This window comes from Lichtheimia ornata (assembly GCF_029851405.1).
Source record: "Lichtheimia ornata isolate CBS 291.66 chromosome Unknown scaffold00021, whole genome shotgun sequence".
NCBI classification, from domain to species: domain Eukaryota; kingdom Fungi; phylum Mucoromycota; class Mucoromycetes; order Mucorales; family Lichtheimiaceae; genus Lichtheimia; species Lichtheimia ornata.
In genome coordinates, this window is record NW_026695341.1 from 18,665 (window position 1) to 29,864 (window position 11,200).

At 43.9% G+C, this 11,200-nt stretch overlaps 3 protein-coding genes across 3 annotated transcripts; 2 read left to right on the forward strand and 1 right to left on the reverse strand.

The window, feature by feature from the left end:
- Positions 1-477: 477 nt before the first annotated feature.
- Positions 478-3,535, forward strand: O0I10_005247 (uncharacterized protein; the record flags this gene model as incomplete). Its single annotated transcript, XM_058485292.1, has 5 exons — positions 478-843; positions 911-1,196; positions 1,249-1,281; positions 1,337-1,639; positions 1,701-3,535. 5 exons carry the CDS (start codon positions 478-480, stop codon positions 3,533-3,535), a joined length of 2,823 nt encoding a protein of 940 aa, XP_058343778.1.
- A 79-nt stretch (positions 3,536-3,614) lies between these two features.
- Positions 3,615-4,854, reverse strand: O0I10_005248 (uncharacterized protein; the record flags this gene model as incomplete). The annotated part of the gene is made up of 3 exons (XM_058485293.1): positions 3,615-4,315; positions 4,495-4,735; positions 4,795-4,854. 3 exons carry the CDS (start codon positions 4,852-4,854, stop codon positions 3,615-3,617), a joined length of 1,002 nt encoding a protein of 333 aa, XP_058343779.1.
- Positions 4,855-5,706: 852 nt separating this feature from the next.
- O0I10_005249 (uncharacterized protein) lies at positions 5,707-6,834 on the forward strand (the record flags this gene model as incomplete). The annotated part of the gene is made up of 2 exons (XM_058485294.1): positions 5,707-6,088; positions 6,158-6,834. The coding sequence occupies 2 exons, from the start codon at positions 5,707-5,709 to the stop codon at positions 6,832-6,834; spliced, it is 1,059 nt and encodes a 352-aa protein (XP_058343780.1).
- Between the last annotated feature and the right edge of the window lie 4,366 nt (positions 6,835-11,200).

Genomic DNA, 11,200 nt, shown 5'->3' on the forward strand with positions numbered 1-11,200 from the left:
GGTATTCTGATAGCTGCCATCAACCATGCATTACCATGCAGACCTTTGAAGCTACATTGTCTGTGCAACACGAATGCGTTGGGTTCGTTGTTATCTCCATGGTTACTGTGATACAAGAGAAGCTGCACAAGAGATAAACAATGGGTGATCCACATGATCATTGGATAGCATGGGACAATGACGACCAACAACAATGGGCTTATGACTTGTAAGCCACGTGTGTGTGTGCATTCAATCCATCCGATCTACAATAGCAACGATAGTGATAGTGGTAATGATGATAAAAGGATGATTTATTTGTATAATGTGGCATTAAGTATGTGGTGTGTGTGTGTATGTGTATAGTAAACTCGTGCAGTAAAGCGCCGAGCGCTTAAAATAAAGAGAGAGGGTAATATACATATATGCGTGTGGTGGTTGGGGGGGGTTAAGAATGAGATAATCCCATCTTGGTGCGGAGGAGAGAGAGACCAAAGCATGTTTGCAGCAGACCACCACCACCAACACACTTTGAATGACGACCATGCCGTGTCTGATCAGCAAGTAGAGACCATTACAGACATTGAACCATCCTATGAAGAACGGGTTAGCCCATCCTCAAGTTATCACCGTAGCAAATCCATCTCCCCCGTGGCTTCTTCCCATGCCAGTTCTGCTGCTGCTCCACCACCACAACAACCTACCACCACAAAGGCAATCAACACCACGCCTTCTCGTAGCGCCAGCATGAAGCAACGTCCTAAACCACGCAAGGTGATTGGCAATTATACGCTTGTCAGTACTCTGGGATCAGGCTCCATGGGCAAGGTCAAGCTGGCTATGCATAATATCACACAAGAGAAGGTCCGTTCCACGTGTATTGTGTTGTATTGTCTCCCACGAGGTACCTAATCAAATCATCTTTTTATAGCTTGCTGTCAAGATTGTACCTCGAACCTTTGCCAATGAGAAGAGTAGTAGCACCAAGGATAAGGATGAGAATCGAGAGATCAGAACCATACGAGAAGCTAGCATCATGTTGCTATTGTATCATCCATACATTGTCAGCCTCAAGGAGATGGTCGTGCTTGATCCATACTACTACTTGTTTATGGAATACGTCGGCGGTGGTCAATTGTTGGATTATATCATTTCCCATGGCAGGCTCAAGGAAAAACATGCTCGGCGTTTTGCACGTCAAATTGTCAGCGCTCTAGGTATGTCAATGGATGAAAGAAAGGAAGGACAATGACTAAAACCAAGGTATAGATTATTGTCACAGGAATTCTATCGTGCATCGAGGCAAGTTGGGAAACAAAGCAGTAAAAGGATGCTAGCTAACCTTTTGTCTATGCAGATTTGAAGATCGAGAATATCCTGATTTCCCAATCCGGCCATGTCAAAATCATCGACTTTGGTCTATCCAATCTCTTTTCTCCACGAGATCACCTTTCTACCTTTTGCGGTTCACTCTATTTTGCAGCACCGGAGCTTCTCAATGCAAAAGCGTACACAGGTCCAGAAGTCGATGTATGGAGTTTTGGCATTGTTTTATACGTCCTTGTGTGTGGAAAGGTGCCATTCGACGACCAAAGTATGCCAGCATTGCATGCTAAAATCAAACGAGGTCATGTTGAATATCCCAGCCATCTTAGTTCAGGTAAGCATGAAGAGGGATGCATTAGTGATGTGAATGTTAACATGCTATGTACGATATATAGAATGCAAGAATCTACTTTCACGGATGCTTGTGACCAATCCAAATCATCGTTGCACCATATCAGAGATCAGTGTACATCCATGGATGAATCGTGGTTATGATGGCCCTGTCGACAATCATTTGCCCGATCGAGCACCACTCATGTTGCCGGTGGATATGGAAGTGATTCGCAATATGACAGGCTTTGGATTTGGAACAGAAGCCGAGATCAAACAACAACTTGAGAATATTATCACCTCTGATGAATATCAAAAAGCAGCCAAGACACTTGCCAAACGAACGCGAGATCATCATCATCAACATCAACAGCATCATTATTTAACGTCTCGTCTTACGACACATTCACCTATACCCTCGAGCAAGAAATCGTATGCAATGCCAAATGACGATCCTCAATCCATACCCGCCGCTTATCACCCACTTGTATCCATTTATTACCTTGTCAAAGAACGCATGGAACGTGAGAGACGTGCTGCAACATCTTCGGATCCTGACAACCCACGAATATCTGTTAGCAGTACAGGCTCTTATGATAATGATGCAACAGCAGCAACAGGAATATCATCATCATCACCCACAGGTGCTTTCCGTGTCCCTGATATCCCGATGCCTGAGACAGCAGCCCATCCAGTGGACACACCAATTGAGCACACATTATTCGCACATAAGGATTCAATGTATTCTGGAAGAGGCACAACAACAGCAGGTGTCGCATTTGGTCGACGTGGACGTACGAACATTCGAGTGGATGAAGAGGGGCATATTATCCAAGCTGATAGACCCAACTTGTTGGAAAGTGGATTACAGCGTATCAAATCAAGGCGTAGTAAAGCTTCCGACAGCTCATTGATCGACGATGATAGCAGCAGCGAACATGGCAACAACGTATTCCGAAGACTGAGTCATGCATTACATCGATCATCCACTGAAAGGAAACGAGAACGTACAAGTGCTGAATTGAACGCTGCGATTGCACCCATTATGATCCCATCCACTTCCGACAAAGGCAAAACAACCCATCATCATCATCATCAAAGCAGCAATGAACATCATCAACATGGATCAAGTTTTGGAGACAAGGTTAGCCATTTACTTGGCAGAGCTGGCAGTGCCAATGCTCATGCAAATTCCACCAAACGACCCCATCCACAACGACGACCACGACAAGCAACAGTAACAGGTGCCAATCCTCTTATGGCCAATGAAGCTTCTCGTACAATTGCATCTGGCAAAGCACCTGCACAAGCATTACCACCTGAAATTGGTCAACAACAGCAACAACAACAACAAGCCAACACAGCTATAGAGACTCGAAAAAGCGACGACGTATCCAATAGAGAGAACAATGAACCTCCACCTCACAATCATGAACAAGCTTTCCCTGTGAGTGCCCATGGTGATAGCACATCAGCATCTCGAGGAACGGCCGATGAAACAGTGAAACAAGTATTCCTAAAGGGATTGTTTTCAGTCACCACAACATCCACCAAACATCCATCCGTGATTCGGGCTGATTTGATACGTGTACTGGAACGCATTGGTGTGAAGTGGCGAGAAAGTCGTGGCCGATTTGAATGTGTACATATGCCCAGCATTGATATGAAGCGTGTCAAAAAAGATGATGACAAGGTACCGGATGATTCAACTACAAGTGGTGGTGGTGTTGCTGCAACGTCTCATGTGACGGTGCCCGATTTGATTGTACGGTTTGAAATCTACATTGTCAAGGTATCCTGGCTACTGGGCATGCACGGACTACAATTTCGACGTGTTAGCGGGGATCCTTTTCTCTACAAGAACATTTGTAGTCGTATTTTAGCTGAACTTAAGCTTTAAAAGTATATATATAAATGTATAGTTCGTTGGTTGTTATTAAATTGGGTTTTGTGGGCTGCTACTACTACTGCTTCTTCTTCTAACGTTCCTCAAGCACAGCTCTACTTTCCTCACTTCTAATACCATTGACTGTGATGGGTCGTTTTTCAGCATGCTTAACAGAAGCGCCTTCTTCTTCAGATAACTGCTGAGCTAGTAAGGCTTCACCCAATTGCCGTCTTCGTTGTTCCTCCATTGTTGTTGTATGTTCTTGTGATGATGAATCCACCATCCACATAAATGTACTATCAGCGAGACGTGAAGAGGAAGCTGTGCTGGGTACAGGTGCATCCGTAATGAATGAAGATGTGCTATGTGATACAGCGCTTCGATTATTGAGGATGGCAGCAGTATTAGGAGGTGCCATAGCATTAGAGGACCGACGTGAAGAGTAATTGCCGCTTGATAAACGTGGAGCTGAAAACGTGGCATGCATCATAGGTGTCGTTGAATAAATGGATGAACCCGTATCCGTAGTAGTACTAACACCACGCATAACAGGTTGTTGTTGTTGATGATGTTCGTCGTCATGGTGATATGGATCATACCCAACAGGGTATATATCATGATGATGTTGTTGCTGATCATGTCGACGACGGCGGATACAAAGTGCTAAAAGGAATGCTGCCAGTGCTACAGCACCTATACTGAATACAGTGATAAGCGCAATCGCCCATCCAGGTAAAGATGAATGGTGACCACCACCTCCTGAGGAATCATCCAGTGATGGTAATTGGGGTCCTAATAGCAGTAACAAGAAGAAATCAGCATAGGGTAGTAATCCAATGAATGATGCTGGTGGGTGCGTAAGGGAAAGTTTGGGGGGAAATGAGAACAGGGATTGTATAGCAGCAACAGCAACAGCAGCAGCAGGAGAAGAAGGGAGATGATGTATAAAGATGAAGGTCAACAAGACTTACGTTCAATTGTGAAATTAAAAGGATGAGGGTATTGTGATTCTGGATTGGATAATTCTTTCAGCGGGTTCATGCCTGCTGGTAGGTAATAACCGTAAACGGGTGTGCGAGTCGTGTTGGGTGGAAACCATGAATTGTCAACTTGCACAGCAAGTGTACCATCCGCACGGCGAATGGAGGTCCAATTTTTGACGGGTTGATAAGCGTAGTTCTCCTTGTAATACAGGTAAAGGCTAAGGTATTCCTATGCGTATATCTAAGTATCCACTCAATTTGACATTTTTCATGAAGATGTCAACTTACAGATGTCACATAGAATGGATGGCTACAAAAAAGGGTCGTATGAGTATACAAGTCTTTCATGAACGAGTGTCGATAGTATAGAGCTACTTGCTTATAGTTCCAAACGAATTGATGCTGGGTGCCGTTTTTCCAAGTATCGGTTGGGATGGGTGAACAATAGGGTGATCCATTGCCTCTGTCATAGCATGGCCGCTCTAGTGAAATGGAAAGAATAATGGTGATGATGATGAGGTGGGTACATATGAAGAATATCGAGATGATGATGATGATGGTGATGGATACCTTCGTCTTCTTCCATTGTCGGTAAACAGCATCAAGGGAGAAAAAAAGCAAAAAAGTCTCGCCAGATATTTATTTTGGAAAAGGAGCAAAAGCAAAAGGGGAGTTCAGCAAGGGAAACCAGGGGCGATTGTGGAAAGACACCTGTGGGTTTGGTTTCCGAAAATGAAGATGAAGGAGGCATTGTGAATAAAAAGGGATGATATTGTTGCTGCTACTATCTATAACAACTATTGAATGAGGATGATCAGCAGCAGCAGCAGTAGTAGTAGTAAGCTAACATCAATTGACATGTGGCATTCGATTTATGTCATGTGGTCCCCTCAACAAAGTTGCAGTTTATGCTTGCAAGTGCAACTAGCATATGCTGATCTCCCATGTGCGGGTATGTATTTGCCTTGCATCGTTGTTGTTGCCGATCCTTTGAGTGTTTGTGTTTGTGTGCAGGTGTCACAAAAGTGGTAAGAATGTCTTTATTAGCTCTCTTTGTGTCGTTTATTGATGTCTCATTGTCTATTGGTGGTGATGAGGGGGAGAGGTGATGGAGGAGGAATGCATGTGACAAGCCATGTTGTCATCATTATCCATGCACGCGCGTGCTGGTGGCTATTCATCAAAGCTTTTCTTTCCAATATGGATTACCCCGTTGACGTTGGTATCCTCGCGTCTTACTTTGGTTTCATTGCCCTTTTGCTATGGCGTATTTCTCCAACTCTTTTTCAAGCTTTTCAACATAAACAACACGTTGGCTCTCTCATCTTTGGCATTGGAGCTCTCTTGTCTCTACTCGCGACATGGACCTACATGATCAAGTATTTTATTTACAGCTACAACGAATGGCAAGCTGGAACGCGTGAATCCTTCTCGTTGAATGCCGTTTCCCATTGGCTCCACAGCGTCTCCCTCTTTGACGATGCTTGGCGAACTGTCAGTTTGGGTGATTGGCCTTGGCTCTTTAGTCATCGACTATGTCTCTTTACAGTGGGCACTTGGACACCTTTCCTTGCATTGGAAGGTAAGGGATAATGATATCATTGGGGTGATGGATGGTATAACAAGGAGGCTGATGAGATTGCATATATAGGCTCTCGTCGTCATATTCCATACGCCTGGGCATTCATGTTGCTTGGACAAGTGGTTGCCATCTCGACATCAAGTGCACTCTTCTTTGCAGTGGTCTTGGCTTATGGTAAAACGGATCGTGCATCGCTTCCATCACCTGTTGTTCTTTTGGTGTGCGTTTGGGTTGGCATGGCAACTGTTGTGGCATCTCCTTTTGTGGCCGATACAATCTGGTTCTTGCCCAATCTACTTGTCATGCATGGTGTGCTCATTATCCCTCTCTTTGAACTATTCACTGGCAAATTCAAACTCGGCCATACTCAACGCTCCATCGCCATCACCGCTATCTACATCACTGCTGCCGCTTGCAGTTTTGCTGTCACCCTCCAACATTGGTTTACTTGCTTACGTGGTCTCGTGGATACGGATCAACCCTTGTCATCGGTCCCCTGGTTCCTCATTGCCACCTTCTTCCGTCACCCTGCACAATCCAGTATCAGCTCAGATGTGGTCGCTGTTGATCTCTTATGCAGCCTTTGGATGGTGGTGGATCGCATGAGATATAATGGAAAAATCCCAAAGTGGACCGTGGCATTGATGTTGCTTACACCAAGTCTATCAGCATCGGTCACTTTTCCCGTTTTCTTGGCTGCAATCGAGTATCAGGATACATTGATGGATAAGAACAAAAGCACATAGCATGATTACTCTTTTATTGTACTATTCCCCCACCAAGCTCGATTGAATTCCCCCCATTGCTAATATCAACAATATATATCTCTACGATTGAATTATTGTGTATAAAACATTGTTGACGAGGAACTGCTGTATTACAAGCAGGAATCTTTTTATTACAGCAAGACACCATGTCAATAGCCAACATTTGTAGTCTTGGTATCCCAACTTACCCAACCCTGTTTTCCACACCTACTATTACAAGCATTCTATACATTGTGCCTAAATATAACAACGCCATGCCCATGTCCGATTGAGTGGAATGTCAGTAATGAGGTGTATGCGTCTGCGTGTAAGCGTGCGCGCGTGTGTGGTGGTGGTGGTGGTGGTGGTTGTAGGGGCGGGGATTCGAAATGGGGGTTGGCTGCGGTGCGCAGCTATAAAATAGCCCTCTTTTCCTCTTCTCTTCTTCACGCTTCTCTCACCTCTTTTTTTCTTTTTGTAAGTTGTGCTTTCCCACTTGCTTTTCAGACGTGTCTTTCATTCACTTTATGCCTTTAGCTCATAGGAACAAGGCCGGGTTGGGCTATGATGATTAAATATTAGTGCACTGTGATAGCACCATGAGCTAAAAACAACACGCCGATCTGAGCCTCTGCATCAAGTTGACCTGATACAAGAAACTTTTACAAGGACAAGCTATTGTTTTAGACTAGTATATGCATTGTTGTTTATTTAAAGTAGTAACGTTGTTGGGTATCCTGTTCTAAAAGCTATAAAGACCTCTCGTACTTCTCTATTCTCATTGTGATCTTCCACACCTTCTTTGTCTTTAACTTGCGTTCACATGTCAAACGTTCTAACAATCGCGCTTCTAACTTGCGATCGGGACTCGTTGCAATGGCAGCGATCGGTTGAGTTTTGGAATTGCTACACCAGATCTCGTTTGAAATCGTCTACAAGACTACCTCAATGGAAGAGGCACATGCGTTAAGTGATTTGCAACAAAGATACACTAAGGTGTTCCCGGTTACCGTCAAGGTATTTCACTCGGTGTCCACAAAACACAAGTCGTTCTTGTATCCTCTTCTCCCCAGTCAAGGACACTGGTGGTGTACGCGACAAAGGAAACTGTGGATCCTCAGCATTGCACCTTGATCGATGGAAGTGGCTCTTTATGATAGGGATAAACGTATCATGTATTATCAATAGCTATGGTTGCGAAGAAGGAATAAAGTATGAGATTTCAGGAACATCATCATTGTTGGCATGGATACCAACGACGGCTGTATCTCAGCAACAATCGCTTGGATAGATATGCAATCAAATGCCCCATCTTATCCTCGTATTGATTGAAAGGATTCCAAGACAATGATTCACGGTCGTGCTGCATGATGAAAACGAGGATTGATGGTAGATGTCAAAAGTAAACGGATCGCGGAGATGAAATTGGACGTGCACAGACCATTTCCCCACACACGGACGTTGCTGCATGTTTCACATGCTAAAGCTGCACGACCAAGCTATGATGGATTTGATTGTCACTCGAACAACATGCTTGGCGTTTAAAAAACTAATATTGTAGCTTGTGATTTTAACCTTTGTTGCAAAAACCAATGATGATGATGATGATGGTGTGCTCAACGGCTGCCTTGGATGGTTAAGAGACTACGCGTAAAGAATGGGACATTTTATTCATTCGACCGCACACACGTACACTCATACGTCGAATGCAACCATTATCACGAGTAAACATTGGGTAAAACTAATCAAATGCTAAATGCAAATCCTATCACTTATTGGGATACGTCGCTCCAGTCATTTCTAGACCAATCCACCATTCGTCATCCATTGATAGGTTTAACGCGAAATCCATAAGCGAACGATCAAGTTCCAGTGGCCATCACTGCTTCCGCTTGAATTCCTCTTATCGCCTTTCCTTATTTACTCATCTGTCGACGTGATCTCGTGAGCATGTATCAATGCTTGTCATCGGTATCCATGGTTCCTTGTTCGTTGCTACCATCTTCCGTCACCATCAATGCACGCATAATCAAGTATCAACCCAGATGTGGTGGCTGTGGATCTCTTATGTAGCCTTTGGTGGTCGTGGAATTCGAGAGGTACAAAGGGAAAAATCCTAACGTGGGCCGGATCTTGATGTTGCTCATGGCTGTTTCGGAATTGGTGAGGCGATGTATCAAACGCAAATAGTTGTGGTCTTCGCGTATCCAGCCTACCCAACCTATTTTTCCTGCCTAATATACAAGCATTGTATAAATAGTACCCACACACAACAACGCCCATATTATGTCCAGATAAGGTAGGATGTCAGTAATCGAGTGTATGCGTGTAAGCGTGTGCGTGTGTGCAAGCGTGCGCGTGTGTGTGAGGTGGGGGAGGTTGTGGGGGCGGGGATTCGAAATGGAGGTTGACTGCGGTACGCAGCTATAAAATGGCCCTCTTTTCCGCTCTTCTCTTCTTCACGCTCCTCTCACCTCTTTTTTTTCTTTTTGTAAGTTGTGCTTTCCCACTTCTCGTAATGTCTTTCACTCACTTTATGTCTTTAGCTCATAGGAACAAGGACAAGGTTTCAACGACGTATGGCGCCGGTTTAGGCAATGATGATAACGTGTACCCACTGATTATTATCCCATGAGTGACATTAGCGGTCTTTTCTGAGCCTCTACAAGAAAAACCCCCAGGACATAGCTATTGCTTTAGACTAGTCATTGTTGTTTATTTAAAGTAGTAACATTGTTGGGTATCCTGTTTTAAAAGCTATAAAGACGTCTCGTACTTCTCTATTCTCATTGTGATCTTCCACACTTTCTTTGTCTTTAACTTGCGTTCACATGTCAAACGTTCTAACAATCGCGCTTCTAACTTGCGATCGGGGCTCGTTGCAATGGCAGCGATCGGTTTACTATTGGAATTGCTACTCCAGATCTCGCTTGAAATCGTCTACAGAGACTACCTCAATGGAAGAGGCACATGCGTTAAGTGATTTGCAACAAAGGTACAAATAAGGTGTTCCCGGTTACCGTCAAGGTATTTCACTCGGTGTCCACAGAGCACAAGTCGTTCTCGTGTCCTCCTCTCTCCAGTCAAGGACATTGGTGGTGTATCCGGCAAAGGAAGCTATGGATCCTCAGCATTGCAACTTGATCGATGGAAGTAGTTCTTTTGGATAGGGATAAAACGTATCATGTATTATCAATAGCTATGGTTCTGAAGAAGAATAAAATATGAGGTTTCAGGAACGACGTTGGCATGGATATACTAAGCGACGGCTGTATCTTAGCAACACTCGCTCGCATCAACATGCAATCAAAGCTCCATACTATCACGTATCACCTTATCAATACAATGATTAAAAGACAATGAATCATGGTCATGTTGTACAATGAAAGCGAGGATTGATGGTGGATGTCAAAAGTAAGGTTATTCGCGGAGATGAAAATTGGGATGTGCACAGACCATTTCCCCACACGGACGTTGCTGCATGTTTCACATGCTAAAGTTGCACGACCAAGCTATGATGGATTCAAATACCATCCGAACAACATGCTTGGTGTTTAAAAGGCTAACATTGTAGCTTGTGATTTTAACCTTTGTTACAGCAAGCAATGATGATGATGATGATGATGATGATGATGATGATGATGGTGTGCTCAACGGCTGTCTTGGATGGTTAAAAAGAGACTAGCATAGATGTAACGAATGGGACATTTTATTCATTCGACCGCACACACGTACACTCATACGTCGAATGCAACCATTATCACGAGTAAACATTGATAACACTAGTCGAAGTATCATAGGATGCCAAATGAAATACCTATCACCTATTAATATACGTTGCCCCAGCCATTTGTAGATCAATCCACCACCATACGTCATCCATTGATAGGTTTAACGCGAAATCCACAAGCGAACATTCAAGTTCCAGTGGCCATCACTGCTTCCGCTTGAATTCTTTCTAACACTCTTCTGTATTTGCTCATCTGTCTATGTGATCTCATGGATAGGTATCAATCCTTGACATCGGTATCCATGGTTCCTTGTTCGTTGCCACCATCTTCCGTCACCTTCATGCATAATCAAGTATCAACCCAGATGTGGTGGCTGTGGATCTCTTATGTAGCCTTTGGTGGTCGTGGAATCTAAGAGATACAAAGGGAAAATCCTAACGTGGGCCGAGTCTTGATGTTGCTCACAGTATTACAGGTGTAGTGAGGTGACCTGTCAAACACCAATAGTTGTAGTTGGTATCCCGCACACCCTATTTTCCACACCTAATATTACAAGCATTGTATAAATAGTACCCACACACAACAACGCCATGTCCATGTTCGATCGAGTGGAATGTCAGTAATGAGGTGTATGC